This window comes from Lissotriton helveticus, chromosome 2_1 (assembly GCF_964261635.1).
Source record: "Lissotriton helveticus chromosome 2_1, aLisHel1.1, whole genome shotgun sequence".
Lineage (NCBI taxonomy): Eukaryota > Metazoa > Chordata > Amphibia > Caudata > Salamandridae > Lissotriton > Lissotriton helveticus.
Window position 1 is genome coordinate 845454161 of NC_136059.1, and position 16467 is coordinate 845470627.

The window sequence follows — 16467 nt, forward strand, 5'->3', positions numbered from 1 at the left end:
GTGGGGATTTATTTCGATAACTGCACATACATGATGTCTGTCGTCCACTGTCAGGCATGGGGGAGAGGGCTCGACTAAAAGCAGGTTTATTTACACTCAAGGTGTGGACCTGCATGTAGGCACACATGCGTGCCCAGCACTCCATCAGGACAGGCGTCCATTTTAAAGACCCTGCCAATCAAGGATATGTGCGGCAGTGTCATTTGATGACATGTGTCCTTCAGACAAACCGGACACATGAAGTACGCCACAGACACAACCATGTCCGCCTCGGTGTGATATTCATGTGTATGCTTTCTTAGGGAAGCAAACATTGGTCACACGGTTCTTCCGTACAGTGCGGACGGACTCGACAGCACACTGTTTCATGGTCCGTGTATTATGAAAGTAAAGTTGCTCCAAGCAGTGGAAAAGGCCCAATGTTCATTTTTACTGGACTGTTGTCTTACGGTAACAAGTCACTGCAATACATGTTTCTTAAACATATAGGTGCATATACACATCGGGTATGTGCTTGAATGTAAATAAGACATGTCATCTAGCACAAGTTAACTTTGCTGAAACACGATCAACAAGTGTCAAAACATAAACATGAGAAACAGACACACAACTGGCAGGCTCCAGAATCGATACACAGAATACGTTCCATTGCTCGACGCCTCCTCAGGGGTAGTAAGCGCTATATAAATGCGATTACAATTCAGTCCAGCAGAGACACATTCCAAGGGGGTCGAAGTGAAGAGGGCGTAAATACTGACTAGGGGGCACGTGGGGGGCACGTGGGGGGCACGGCCCACCCCTCTTCTCACTCTGCCTCTGCGGCCCAGCTGTCTTAGCCTGGTGCAAGGCACACGCTTGGTATTCCAGCAGTGCACGATCACACCGACCCTCCGCCGCACAGGTCGCTTTGTTTTACACCTTTTCAGACTTACAGCTCGTGGAGCCGTTTTCGGGGTGCTTTATTTTAAAGTTTAGAACAAATAGCACAAATGATGGATCCTATTTCCCTAAACCTCTTACGTCGTCGGTACGTCACTTTTCCATATTATAAGTGACGCACCAGCAGCGCAAAGGGCTTGTGAATAAGCCCATCTGTTTGCACGACTTTGAACTGGCACTTTGTGAGGTTTCATTGTGCACCACTCAGTCCCACAACTTAGGGGCAGGTACAGCACGCCGGAAACACAGAATGCAGAGACACACGCTTCAAGACGTGCGCAGGGGCAGACACACAAATACACATCCTTTGTAAGGTAAAGACACAGAGACAGGACGCCAAGTGTGGGCATTGGTACGTTCCAGAAACTTCCCAAAAATGAAACACGCACAAACAAACCAAAAGTACTGTTATATAAGGTTTTGTAGACGCTGTCCATACACAAATAGTAACCGTGCGCCACCCGCACACCTGAAACATTGAAGCAGTACACAGCAGACACGCCGTGATAAAGTGTGTGTCTTGTGATAAAGGCCCAGGCGGTGGTACCGTAGAGCCGGGTTTGATACCACACTCCCATACAGGCACAAGGAAGAAACACACATACATTTACGCAAGTCCCTCAGGCACGTGCACATGTACCCACTGCACTGCACACACAACATTCTGAAGAGTGCACACGCTCAATGAAAATAAAGGGGCAACAAAAGTCTCAAGAATGTTCAAAACACAGTCATTTACAGGCAGTGCCATACTACCCACACAGGAGTACGCACTGAACACTGCACTGCAAACACATTCATCTGCACGGTGTACTGGTGCGTGCGCACACACACACACACACAGCATACACTGTCACTTACCTACACTATTTCTCAGACACACAGCACAGTTACAGATGTGTATTGTTATCAAACTCGGTGATACCCCTTTTCTCGACCTCTGAAGGTTGAAAGGCTGAGCGGGTCCTTCGGACTCGAACATGTTACCACAGGGTGGGAGATGGATTATTCGACTGAGCCGCGTGACCCTGCAGTAGTTCACACGCGCTTGCTAGCAGCACACACTCCGACAGCAGTACACAGGTACCTCCAGTCCTCACACAACTCAGAAGTGGAGACTGCACTCAGCACTGCAGCCAGTAGTGCCCTCGCTCGTAGGCGCGCACACACAGACTCACACAAGCTCCAGTGGGGCACACACACACCCGCACGCACAGCCGTGCACGTGATGCTTTGACACGTGCGAGGCAGCGCCTCACAGCGCTCAGAGAGCGGCTGGGCTCAGACTGGAGTGGATGCGAGCCGCCTCCGCCCCCTCCTCCCACGGTGCCTGCACGCAGAGGCAGGACGCTCCGCCTCGGCTCGGATCCGGCACTACAGCCTCCTGAACGAGAGACCCTGCTCCTCTGGAAGCCCCTCTACCTGGAATCTGCCCTGATCGGAGCCTTCAAGGACAGGGACAGGCAGGTAAGAGCAGCCGCTGCAGGCAGGGCACTGCCACCCACGCACCCACCCCGCAACCCGAGTGTTTGCAACTTGAGCGGGTGTGACAGATCCCGGCAACTTCCGAGTTCGGCAACCGCTGCTTGTGTTCTTGCTCCGCTGGCAGAGAAGTGTTCGCAGCTCACTCGGGTGTTATGCCCTGTAACGTCTCTTTGAGAAGGAGATAGTCGTGTAGGGTCGGCGGCAATGTCGAGCCCCTCTGCCCTGGCCCCTGAACGGAACATTAGCGGTGACAACCCTGGGGGTGGCTCCTGGAGTCCAACTTGCGGCATGCACTTCTGGGACGTGTACTGCTGCCGAGGGCGGCTGCAGCCGGGCTGGGATCTGTGGCCAGTGCCCCTGTGTGTGTCCGCACCGGCAGTCACAGCCGCTGCCAGAGACTCTTCTGCGCCTAGACTCGGGTGTCTCTTCAGTGAGTTCGCGGCCAGGCCTCGAGGCGCCTCACGTCCATGCACTGCAAGGGGGCGCTTGGGGAGGATATTGACCGCTATTGACGGGCGGTCGTTGCCTGTCCAGCCGTGGCAGCTTCACTTAGGACCGGCCCCGGCTCCGCTCTCGGCTCGGACAGGGATGAGCTGCCCACGAAGTGCCCAGGGAAACTGTTGAGAACAGCACTGTGCATACCCGGACGGCGCTAGCGCACTCGGGGTCATGTTTGGGATGTACAGGCGGCGCCCCGGTGAGCCGTCTGCCATCCCTTTCCCTACAGATGCCCCTGCCACCCTTCTCTCTGCAGACGTCCGTGACATGCCTATCTGTATAGATACCCCTGGTATCACTCCCTTTATATACTCCCCTGGCATCACTCTCTAGATATACTCCCCTGGCATCACTCTCTATATATTATCCCCTGGCATTACTCCCTATATATACTCCCCTGGCATCCCTCCCTATATAGAGCCCCTGTATAGTGACCCGTTCCATTGGCGGCGGTGTCTATAGCCTCCTTCCCTGAGACCAGGGCGTGGAAGGCAGCGGGCACGGGGCATCTGCCCGTCCATTGTGTGCGCTCTGATAGTGTGCCTCGGGGCCGGCGTCTCTTGTGTGTTTTTCACTCCCAAGATTGGTCTTGCAGCTCACGAAGCGCACGTGAAACTGGGTTGACTCTACACTACTGCACGCACGCGAAATAGTGATAGCCAACCTTTGTTGTGATATAAAATCGGTTTGTTGTGCGTGTGTGAAACGTGGTGTGCTGTCGTTGGGTCTCGCGATGTCACGGTGTCACGTAATGTAATGTGGTTATGACATGCTCTGGTGTGGCGTGCTGTTATCTTGTCATTACATTGTCCGCGTGCTGTGGCTTAGTTGTCTTTTCACGGGGTCATGTGGTGGGCAATGCTGTGAATGTTATGTTGCAATCGCACCTTCTGGTGTGGTCTACTGTGTGGTTATGTTGTTTGAACATGTTCATGCGTACTGTTGTAAGTGAGTCCGAGATGGTGCGATACGGGTTGTTATCTTGCTGGGGCATGGCATGGCTTGGTGTGATATACTATGGCATGTTGTTACTTCGTGCCCCGGCATGCTGTCGTATTATCTTGTTATGGTGTTGTCTGATCTGTAGCTAAGGTATTTCTATGGCGCAGTCTGGTGTGCTGTGCCGCTGTCTTGTTATGACATTGCCTGGTGTGCTTTAGCTGTGCCGTATTGTTAAGGGATGGCGTGATGTGCAACACCGTATTATCTTGTTAGGGTACGGTATGTAGTTGTTTGCTCTGCCGTAGTGTGTTTTTGTCGTGATGGCATCTTATTATGTTAGTTTGTTGTACTGTTGCTGTGTTATGTTTTTAAGGCGCGACCTGGCGTGCATGTATCTTGTTATGTCATTGACTGGTGTACTTTCGCTGCGTTGTTTTGTTAAGGATGTTGCGATGTGTTACACTATGCTCTCCGGTGGCACGGCGTTGTCTTTTGTGCAGGGATTTATGGCATGCCCTGGTGTACTATGGAGTTATATTGTTATAGTATTGTCTGTGAACTGTTGCATTGCTTTCTCGTCAAGGCATGGTGTGGTGTGCTAGTTATACTATGTCATTGTTTCACTGCACACTCTGGTGTGGTCTGCTGTGCTGGCATTTTGTCACAGCATAGTCAGATATGCAGATGCTAAGTTATCTTGCCATGCCGTGGTGTGATATGACATGCCATCATGTTATGGCAAGTTATGGTGTGGCTTTATGTGCCATGTCATACTGTTGAGGAATGCCCTTCTGTGCCGTGATGTTTTTTTTTCTTATGGCGTTGTCTGATGTAGTGTTGCGAAGGTATTTTTACAACTTGGTCTGGCTGGTGTGCTATTGTCCTGATATGGCACTGCTTGGTGTGCTTTCACGATGGTATTTTGTTATTGCATAGTGCACACTATATCATCCTGTGGTGGCGGCATGGTATGGTGTGATGTGGTCTGCAATGTTATGTTGTGATGTAATGCTCCGGTGTGCTGTGATCTCGTCATGGCATTGTTTTGCCTTCTGTCACTAAATCACCTTGTTATGGTATTCTCTTGGTGCTGCGCCATTTTCTTGTTATGGCAGTGTTTGGTGTGCTGTTCCTAAGGTATCTTGCTATGGTATGGTCTGGTGTGCTGTGCCATTTACTTGTCCTGGTAGTGTTGGGGTGCTGTTGGTAAGTTATCTTGCTATGGCATGTGCTGTTGTGCTGCTCCATTGTCTTGTTCTGGCAGTGTTTGGTGTGCTGTGCCATTATCTTGTTATGGCAGTGTTTGGTGTGCTGTGCCATTATCTTGTTATTGCATTGTTTGGTGTGCTGTTCCTACGTTATTAACTATTTTGTGGTATGCTCTGTTGTGCTGTGCCATCACCTCGTTATGACACTGTTTGGTGTGCTGTTGCTAAGTTATCTTTCCATGGCATGTGCTGTTGTGCTGCGCCGTTATCTTGTTCTGGCAGTGTTTGGTGTGCTGTTGCTAAACTATCTTGTGGTATGCTCTGTTGTGCTGTGCCATTATCTTGTTATGGCAGTGTTTGGTGTGCTGTTGCTAAGTTATCTTGCCATGGCATATGCTGTTGTGCTGCGCCATTATCTTGTTATGGTATGCTCTGGTGTTCTGTGCCATTACCTCGTTATGGCAGTGTTTGGTGTGTTGCTCCTAAATTACCTTTCTGTGGTATGCTCTGGGGTGCTGCGCCATTTTATTGTTATTGCATTGTTTGGTGTGCCATTGCTAAATTATCCTGCTGTGGTATGCTCTGGTGTGCTGCGCCATTTTCTTGTTATGGCATTGTTTGGTGGGCCATTGCTAAGTTACCTTGCTGTGGTATGCTCTGGTGTGCTGCGCCATTGTCTTGTTATGGCAGTGTTTGGTGTGTTGTTCCTAAATTACCTTGCTGTGGTATGCTCTGGTGTGCTGCGCCAGTATCTTGTCACGGCATGGTCTGATAAGGCGTGTTTAGTTCTGATATGTTACGGGCCTGCTGCAGGGCACCGCTCTAGCTTCTAAGCGCCCGTCAGCCCCGCGAGCCTCGTCCCAGTGCATGCTTCATATATGCAGAGCTGTGAGTGTGTACCCCATGTCTACGCACATGTTCACCCCGTGTCCTTTCTCCCCCAGGCGCCGGACATGCTGAAGCCCGGGGACGCGGCCGGCTCGGCCTTCTTGAAGGTGGACCCGGCCTACCTGCAGCACTGGCAGCAGCTCTTCCCGCACACGCAGCTGAAGGCCGCGCTGCCCCTGGGGGCCCTGGGGCCGGCGCTGGAGAGACCCCCGGAGCTCCCGGAGAGCCTGCGCCCGCGGCCGGCCTCGCTGGCCTCCGCATCCTCGTCGTCCACCCCGGCCTCCTGCATCTCCTCGGCGCCCATGGCCGCGCTACCCACCCTCCCCGCCGTCTTTGGAGTCCTGCAGAGCCCCGAGCCCATTGGGCCACAGCAGGGGGGGCAGCGGCTAGAGCTGGGGGGGCCCAAGTGCCTGGAGCGGGCTGCGCAGGGGCGGCCCCGGTGCAGCGCAGAGGAGCTGGACTACTACCTGTACGGGCAGCAGCGGATGGAAATCATCCCCCTGAGCACCCCGACCAGCGACCCCAACAACCGTGAGTACCGACCACCCACGCCCGGGACACGGACAGCGCGCCCGTTAGAGAACGCTCTGCAGGGGGCACCTGCCGTTCTCACCACCTGACGGAGCACCCGCCACGCAGCACCGCCCAGAGCACCCGCCACGCACCCCCCCCCCCCAGAGAGCGCCCACCATAGAGCACCCGCCACGCAGCACCCCACAGAGCACCCGCCACGCAGCACCCTACAGAGAGCACCCACCATAGAGCACTCCCCATAGAGCGCCAACCACAGAGTACCCGCTACTCAGCACCCTACAGAGAGCACCCACCATAGAGCACTCCCCATAGAGCGCCAACCACAGAGTACCCGCTACTCAGCACCCTACAGAGAGCACCCACCATAGAGCACTCCCCATAGAGCGCCAACCACAGAGTACCCGCTACTCAGCACCCTACAGAGAGCACCCACCATAGAGCACTCCCCACAGAGCACCCGCCACGCAGCACCCCACAGAGCACCCGCTACTCAGCACCCTACAGAGAGCACCCACCATAGAGCACTCCCCATAGAGCGCCAACCACAGAGTACCCGCTACTCAGCACCCACAGAGAGCACCCGCCACGCAGAACCCCATAGAGGGCACCCACCATAGAGCACTCCCCACAGAGCGCCCGCAATGCACCACCCCCCAGAGAGCGCCCACCAAAGAGCACTCCCCACAGAGCACCCGCCACGCACCACCCTACAGAGAGCACCCACCATAGAGCACTCCCCACAGAGCACCCACCACGCAGCACCCCACAGAGCACCCGCCACGCAGCACCCTACAGAGAGCACCCACCATAGAGCACTCCCCATAGAACGCCCACCACAGAGCACCCGCCACGCAGCACCCACAGAGAGCACCCGCCACGCAGCACCCCATAGAGGGCACCCACCATAGAGCACTCCCCACAGAGCACCCGCCATGCAGCCCCCCCCATAGAGCGCCCACCATAGAGCACCCACCATAGAGTACCCGCACCCACCACGAACAGTCTCCACAGAATGTCCACCACCTGGAATACAAAACAGAGCAGCTTACAAATATCACTCCCAATTTAGCATCCTCAAAATGTTACCCACCACAAAGCACCCCTCGGAAAGCGCCCACACTGTGCACCCATCATAGAGTACCCACCGTAGATCACTCACCACAGATCACGTTCCAAAGAGCACCTTCCTTCCGGAACACAAATCAGAGCACAACGCACCTACCACTCTCAATGGATCACCCTCAGAAGACGACACATCAGAAAACCTCCTCCACAGAACACCCACTAGAGAGCACCCACCACAGCTATTCTCCACAGAACACAGAAAAGAGAGCACCCTGAACATCATAGTCTCAACGGAGTACCTACAAATTATCACCCACTCCAAACCATCCTCCAGAGAGTACCCACCACCAAGTTCATACCCGAGAGCACCCACCAGAGATCAGGCCCCACCGAACACTTCCTACCTGAAATACAAACAAAAGCACTCTACAGACACTACCTCCAACTGATCATCCTCGAAACACCACACACTACAAAGCACCCTCTACAGAACACCCTTCAGAGAGGAGCCACCGTAGAGCACCCTCATCCTCCTTAGTTAGGGCCCACTCCAAATAGCACTCATCAGTGATGTTCTCACCAATTACAGAGTACTTTCCACAGGACACCCTCCCCAGAACACAACAAATAGCACGCCGCAGCTAGTACTGGCCACAGTGTACCCTGAAAATATCACTGACTAAAAAGCAGCCTCCACAAGGCACCCTCCATGGAGCACCCACTGCTAAGCAATATGCACAGAGCTCCCTACAGGGTGAACCCTGCAAAAGGCATCCTTCCGAGAGACTCCACCACAGAACACCCTACACTCTAGCTTCCCTGCAGAGGTTCCTCGCGCCTCCCATGAAGTAACCGCCACACAATCCACCTGAGAACCGCCCAACCCAGCGATCACAACGACTACAAGCATGCGGTTCCCGAGCACCAACCACCGGTAACAAAACACAGAGCACCACGCAGACTGCAAGCGCCACAGAGCGCTGTGCGGAGCTCACACGCCACAGAACACCCACACTCAGCAAATCAGATGAAAGGGTGCGAGCACGCGCCACGGCGGGGAACACAACACAGAAAAGTGCCCATAGGGCACCCACCACAAATACCTCTCCAGAGGGCACAATGGGAGAACACCTATCGCACAGTACTCTCCTGGAAAACTTTCCACAGAGCACCATAATGTAGGGCCCTCATTTAGGGTCCACTCCAGAGCACCCAAGGGAGAGCACCCCACCCAGCACACTTCACAGATCACCGGGCAGGCAGAACCCTGCTGAGAACACCCGAAGAGAGCACCACTTACAGAGCACCCTCCTGAGACCAGCAATCACAGAGCAGTCTCCTGAGACCTGCAATCACAGAGCACTCTCCTGAGGCCAGCAACCACAGAACATTCTCTACACAAAGCACACTTCACACATCACCCTGCAGGGAGAACCCTTCTGTAAACACCCTGGCAAGAGCACCACTTCCAGAGCACCCTCCTGAGACCAGCAACCATAGAACACCCTCCTGAGACCAGAAACCATAGAACACCCTCCTGAGACCAGCAACCACAGAGCACCCTCCTGAGACGAGCAACCACAGAGCACCCTCTTGAGACCAGCAATCACAGAAAACTCTCCACAAAGCACACTTCACACATCACAAGGGAGAGAACCCTTCTGTGAACACCCTGGAAAGAGGACCACTTCCAGAGCACCCTCCTGAGACCAGTGACCATAGAGCACCCTCCTGAGACCAACAACCACAGAGGCACCATTTTGGGAACAGCAACCTCAGAGGAACCCTTTTGGGAACAGCAATCACAGAGCTCTCTCCTGAGACCAGCAAACATAGAACACTCTCCACAAAGCATACTTCACACATCTCCCTACAGGGAGAACCCTTCTGGGAACACCCTGGAAAGAGCACTACTTACATTGCACCCTCCCGTCCATTCAGCTTCCCCACAGAACACCCTCAAGTAGGACCCTCAAGAGAGGAACCGTTAGAGAGCACCCCAACAGAACATCGCCCCGAAAGCCTTCACCGTAGAGCACCCTGCAAAGTCCCCTCTGCAGAGCACCCACCATACGCCTCTAGCAGACAGCACCCACAACAGACCCCAGTGGCACTAACAAACAAGGCTGCTGGTGCCCAGGCGTTCAGGCAGACACAGAGAAGCACGGTTATCAACTCCGGGGGTACCCCACAGACACCACTTCAGATTCGCAGGAACCCTCCACAGAAAACATCAGGCTACTTGGGACCAAGCATATGGGAGCCCCCAAATAGCACAAGATCCAGACACTACCCCCCATGATGCACCGGCTAGGGGTCTTCTAACACCCAGGGGCTAAGGGAGTTTACAAGCCCCGTGCGCCGCTCGTACGTCACTCTTTCTTAAGGTAAAAGTGACGGACCGGCGAGGCAAGGGGCTCGTAAATAAGCCCGCTAGTATCATCCTGCGGGCATCAGACGCACGCAAACACGCTGCACAGAACCACGCGCACAGACGCACGCAAACTCGCGCACAGACGCACGCAAACACGCTGCACAGAACCACGCGCACGGACGCACGCAAACACGCTGCACAGAACCACGCGCACAGACGCACGCAAACACGCGCACAGTGGCACGCAAACACAGTCCAGAGACGCACGCAACCACGCGTACAGACGCACGTAAACAGGCGTACGCGCGCACTAAGACTACCACCAGGCAGCCACCACCAGCAGAGAAAAGCAGTAAGAAACTATCAGAAAAGTATCATTACTCTCCTCCTGATCGCAAACGCGACGTTTCTTTCTTGCTTCTTTCTCCCACTAACCTTTCGTCGCTTATTGTGTTTGTTTGCTTCTTACTTTGTTACTTTTCACCTTTAATTTACTACCTTCACTTCTTCCTCCCTTCCGACTTCAGTCCTTCATTTCGATTTCTTACCCTCTTTCTCCACTCCTTTCTTCATTCGTCTTAATTTCCCTCTGCTGGTTCATGTTTCGTCCTCTCCTTCTCCCCTCGGTCTACCTTCCTTTCGGTTTTGGCTTATATCCTTTCTTTCAGCACAAACACGATTTATCAACATTTACAACATCATTTAATGAAACCTATATCGTCTTATTATTTAGCCTGGTGAGCGTGTGGGCGGTATTTTTGTAGTTTCCTTTCTCTTTCTCTCTATCGTGGGACTTGCTGAAAGCAGCGCCGTCTCCGGTGTTGGAGCGGCCGCGGCACCGGTGGAGAGGCTCTTTCCTTTTGAGGGGTCAGTGGTGTTTTCAGCTGGAAATATCATTCATTGTACGTTTACGTGGCTGTTTAAAATAAGGCTATGAGTAGCTTTGAATGCAAACTTTGCTTTGTGTAAGTCTTACAGCGGCTCGGCCCCAGGTTCAAGGGCCGCCAGAACGGGGTGATCTGTAATAATAAAGCAGTGAATGATGGCTGCGTAATTAGGTATTTATTGACACTGAACAACGGTCTTCATTCCTTTCCTGAGTTCAGCAGTGTGATCGCAGAGGGACGAAATATGTGTAGACGCGTTGTCTTTACATTTAGTTTAAAGTAATGGAAAAGGAAAAAAATCTGGACTAGGGGCATATTTGGTCATAATAATAATAATAATAATAATAATAATAATAATAATAATACTAATAATGAGTATTGTTGTTATTGTTATTATTATTATTATTGTCATTATTGTTCCTATTATTAGTAGTATAGTTCGTATTATTGCGATTAATAATAAAATAATAACAGTAAAATAATAGTAATAGTATTAGTAATACCAAAAATATTAATAACAATACCAACAATAATAATCATTTTTATTGTTATTTTTGTGCCTATTGTTATTGGTATTATTGCGATTGTTATTAATAATATGAATAATAATAATAATAATACATGTCTGATAATACATGTCTAAATATTTAGGTTCAGCTATGAGTGTATTGTATGCTTTGTAACACTGGAAATATTTTTAAATTATTCAGCTTTCTTTTTTCGAATGTAATTTCCGTTTCACTGCTTTTGGTGTCTGTACATTGGCCCTAATGCGCGGGGAACCTACGCATTTATTAAGTATATCTAGATATTCACAGGTGTGTGTTTGGTTGTATTTACAGCAGCCAGAAGCCGAGAATTCCCTCTATGGTTGAGTTGCAGGTGTCCTCAATCACGTGTTCGTTGTGCGCGTGTGTACATACATATATGTACATGTAGGCGTCCATAAGGATACATTCAAACAAACTCAAACATCTAAAATATGTGCACACGTGAATGTGTGGGTTCTCGTGTGATTGTGATGCATATGCACCAAATAATCCATAATATTTGTGTGTGTATTATAAATACATATTTCACCACCTTTGTGCACTAATGAAGATATTGAATGGAGCCCCTGTTCCTCAGGCTGTCATCTAAAGAGGCAGCATGTGTTTCCTGGTTCGAGGTCGTCGGGTGGGCGCTCTGTTCTGACGTCTCTGGCAGTGACACGGGTGTGTTTGTAAACAGTGCAGGGTAGCTCGGTGGGTACTGACCCGGGATGGGTTGTGTCTCCTTCCTTCCCTGTGGCCCCTGCCCTCACAGGAGGATTGCTCTCCCTTCTCTCGCTCTTTTAATTTCACTGCTCCTACCCCATACAGTGCCACCTTTAGGATTTTCCGGCCCTGGAAAGGCATATTTAAGGGTACCTGTTTGGAAAACCTTTATTTTTAATATCTATATTATGCTATTCAAGCCTGTAGGAAACCAAACAATACTGAATTATATGTCAAATTATCAGATACGGGGACACACCAAAGCAGCCATGCTATTCCTTGACTAGGGCCCAGATGCCATAAAATGGCCCTAGGTAAAGTGAGTCCTGGCGGGATAGAAATGTACAGCTGAGGCGGAGAGACAACTCTCTTTCCTTGGGGGGTCCCTTTAAACATGGGGGTCCCGGGCGATTGCCCACTTTGTCTGCGACTTAAAACGGCTCTGTCCTCGTGCCCTTAAGTTGTTGCTCATTCACGAGCCCCCTGCGCCTGAGTTGGGAGGAGGGAAACGGCCCCCTCAGTCCCCAAGCATGAGGTGGAGATCTCGGAGGGCCCCTCCACCCACAACTGCGGCTTCGAAGTACATTTCCAGTTCACGCACCCGAAGACAGTCCACAGAGAGGGGCGGGTGCCCCACGCGCGGACAGCCCTTGTGCAACATCCAAAAGCTTAGAAAGGGAAGACGGCGGCCACGAGAGGCCCAGCTCCGTATTTAACATCACACGCACCTCACAGAGAAAACCAAGAGAGAAATAATATACATGCACCTGTGAAAACACAACTGCACCCTAAGAAGCAGACACAAACCTATACACAGACTCAACACAATGCACAGAGACACAGAACACAAGACACACAGCCCCTTAAATAATTCATACGTTGATTTCATTTAACGTTAGAAATACTACCCACGTCATGTAAAAGAAACATACCAATATTTTTCCTGCTTTTGAAAAGTTTGCTGTAGGCCTTCTCTTTTCAAACGTATGCTTCGTTTTTTGGTGTAAACATTCTTTTTGTGGTGGAAACATTTTGGGGGTAAACGTAGCGTCCCTTTACTCCCTTTTAATTAACGTGTTTGTGATATAAATACGTTTTGTGTTGGTAACATCACATGCATCACACCAGGTGGGTTCACGTGATTCAGTTCTCGCGTGTGTTAATGTAAAATAGCGTGCTATAAAGTAATTAGGTACAGAATGGATAATGTAGCGCAATGGGCTGAGCGTCTGCTGAGACTCCCGCAGTTTGCGAGGCTCGTACTGACTCTGCCTTTCATCATTCCGAAGCTGTTGTAGAAGCGCCTAGAGTCGCTGGGACTTATGGGGCGCACTCTACAGGTGGAAGCTGTGATTGGGTCAGGCAAAGACGCAGCATCTCTCAAGTACTCTGTCTGGTGTGCTTATTGCTCGTGGCCTCTTTCAACTCTCTCGTCTTTGTTACTAACATACAGCGAACCGAAGAAAGAGAGTGGGACAGAGAGCGACACTCCCCACACACACCTCCCTCTCTCCATCTTTTCCCCTCCCCGGGTTTGCGGGCGGCTCGTGGCGGGTCCCTGTCCCTCGGCCGCCCCTGCCGGTGCGCACAGGCCCGGCCGTATACAGGCCGGAGGTGAGCAGGGGTGCGCGCTGTTTATTTGAGGTGATAAAGCGGCCCTCAGCAGTAATCTGCATCGATATGTGCCAGCAGCGGATGAGGGATGAGGGGACAGGCCGCAATTAATTGCCCTGTGGTGTGTGGGAGCGAGTGGAGCCAGCGCTGACCAGCCATTGATCCTTCAGCGGGGCCGATTCATCATCCACGGCGGGCGTGGGGCGTTCGGGGACGGGGGTCTGTCCAGGCCCAGCTGCCCCGCCCGGGCACTGGGGCTCTGCGCTCTCCGCTGCGATCAATGCCGAAAGGGACGGGGGCGGATTCCATAAACCCGCAAACACACACACGCGTCTTAATACACTCACAGGTAGACGCAGACTCACGTGCAAATACAAACACACAGAACAGACCGCCTTGTAGTACTGTGCACAGAGGCAAACACATGAACGGAAAGGCGCACTCACACAAACACGCCCATAAACACATTGAAAGGGGTAATCAACCGCAAACAGTGACACACCCAAATACTTAGATATATACACTCCCACAGAGCAGCAGCCACTCACACACAGAGACATGCATGTGCGGGCACACATGGACACACACATAAGACACTATATCTCACGCACAAGTCACACCTCAGACCTGAGGGACGGATCTCTTGACCTGGGAGAGGCTGGTGAGTGTTCGCATTCGTTTATCTGAATGACTCCTCTCTACCCCTTTTAAGCGGGAGTGTTATGTGTTGTGCACATGTGTTTGGTATATCGGGTAGTTCGGCGTAATTTCAGTTCCATCAAAGCGAATGAAAAGCACGTAGACAGCAGCGACGGCAGCTACTCTACGGGCTCCAGGCGGAAGTGGTCGCCGTTGCAAGGGTCTGTAGGGGTCCTGATGAGATGCTGTAGACCCTCTTCCAGACCCCTGGCGGGGCAGGATGTAAATATCATCAGTCCTCCGCCCCAGACCCCCAGCGGGACAAGATGAGGGGACAGAGGCGCCTCATGCCGGCCCATGCCAGCCACTCAGCGGGGCAGATTGGGGTATATATGTTGGCACCTTCTGCCACCCAGACCCTCAACAGGGCAGAGTGGAGTAGGCATAGATCCCCCACCAACTCTGACTGTAACTACTTTCTGCCACCCTCATGGCAGAGGGGATTAGATATGGGCACTTCCTGCTCCCAGGGCCCTCAAGCAGGGCCGAATGATGTATGTATTAGTATATACATATAGGCACTGCTTCCCACTCTAGGCCCTCTGCAGGGCAAACTGGAAGATAAAGACACTCTCTTCCACCCCGGATCCTTTGCAGGGTAGAGTGGGGCAGACACCACCTCTCATCCCAGGCTCTCTGCAGGGCAGAGTGGGGCAGACGCAGGCACCACCTCTCATCTCAGGCTCTCTGCAGGGCAAAGTGGGGCAGACGCAGGCACCACCTCTCATCTCAGGCTCTCTGCAGGGCAGAGTGGGGCAGACGCAGGCATCACCTCTCATCCCAGGCCCTCTGCAGGGCAGAGTGGGGCAGACGCAGGTACCACCTCTCATCTCAGGCTCTCTGCAGGGCAGAGTGGGGCAGACACAGGTACCACCTCTCATCTCAGGCTCTCTGCAGGGCAGAGTGGGGCAGACGCAGGCACCACCTCTCATCCCAGGCTCTCTGCAGGGCAGAGTGAAGTAGGTACAGACATGCCTCCCACCCAGACCATCGGCAGCACAGACTGGGGTAAATACTACAGACATCCCTTCCCTGCCAGTGTCGGAATGGGAGAGAAAGTAGGCCCAGGCATCAAAATACATGTGGCTCCATTAGCGATTTAGATATATGAAAAGCGGCCCATGTTTACACATTGGTCAGTTTTGAGCATTTAAAGACACTTGTAAAAGTGTTTTGCAACGTATGAACGTGAGCTTGCTGCAGGGAATGCTTGTTTTCATATTAGATCAGTGAACAGTGAGCTGACCCCAGCAGACCATTAACAGGTCTACAAACTGCCAGAAAACGGGCCCACACTCGGATCTGTCAGGTCAGCTCACCCGGCGCTGCCTGGTTGCCCTATGGGCCAGCCCAACCCTGCCCCCTCCCTCCCCTTCCCTCAAGGGCTGAGTGGAGCAGCTCCATAGACACTGCAGGGCTGAATGTGGTTGTTTCTGGGTGTGTGTGGGAGCGGAGGGGGTCTGAAAGGTCTCAGCAGCAGGGTAAGAGGGGCTCAGAGAGGGTTTTTAGATTTAATTCCCTACAAGACCAGTCGGTGAAGCTGCAGTAGCTCAGAACACAGGAAGAAAGGATGAGCTCCCCAAGCGGTGCTCGCGAGAGACGTCTCTCCCGAAGGGTGGACTCCGCCTGCTCATAAATCCGCGCATCACCCTGTGAGGCAGGCAGCGTTATCACCCTGCGGTCAGTATTCGGGTATTCACCCAGGGATAGGCGCACTGTGCCCTGCAGTGAGAGGTACTGGGGCACCCCGAACCCAGCTGCCCACGTCTGCGTGCATGTGGGTCACTGGAGGGGGGCTGGGGGCGCGATAGGGGCCCCTGCAATGTGTGAGGTGAGATACAGAGTGTGAGGTACTCGGAATACACCCAGATGGGCATCTTCAACCGGAGAAACCAAACTTCTGCACGGTGGAATCCTCGGCTGTGGGCACGGTGGGCACCCCTGCAACCCACAGGCGCGTACACTCAGACACTACACAGAAGCACCCACTCCACTGATATCACCCACGCAGTCCTATAAACACACAGGCATACATATTTCACCGGCAGTGACATCCACCTACACACACACACACACAC

At 52.3% G+C, this 16467-nt stretch overlaps 1 protein-coding gene across 2 annotated transcripts in view; it reads left to right on the top strand.

The window, feature by feature from the left end:
• The first annotated feature begins 6025 nt into the window (after positions 1-6025).
• The window catches only part of PRDM6 (PR/SET domain 6), a 371468-nt gene continuing 361026 nt past the window's right edge, over positions 6026-16467 (top strand). For both annotated transcript variants that reach the window (XM_078677375.1, XM_078677373.1), the window contains exon 1: positions 6026-6491. In XM_078677375.1, coding sequence (XP_078533501.1) covers positions 6026-6491 — 466 coding nt within the window. The remainder of the gene's footprint in view (positions 6492-16467) is intronic.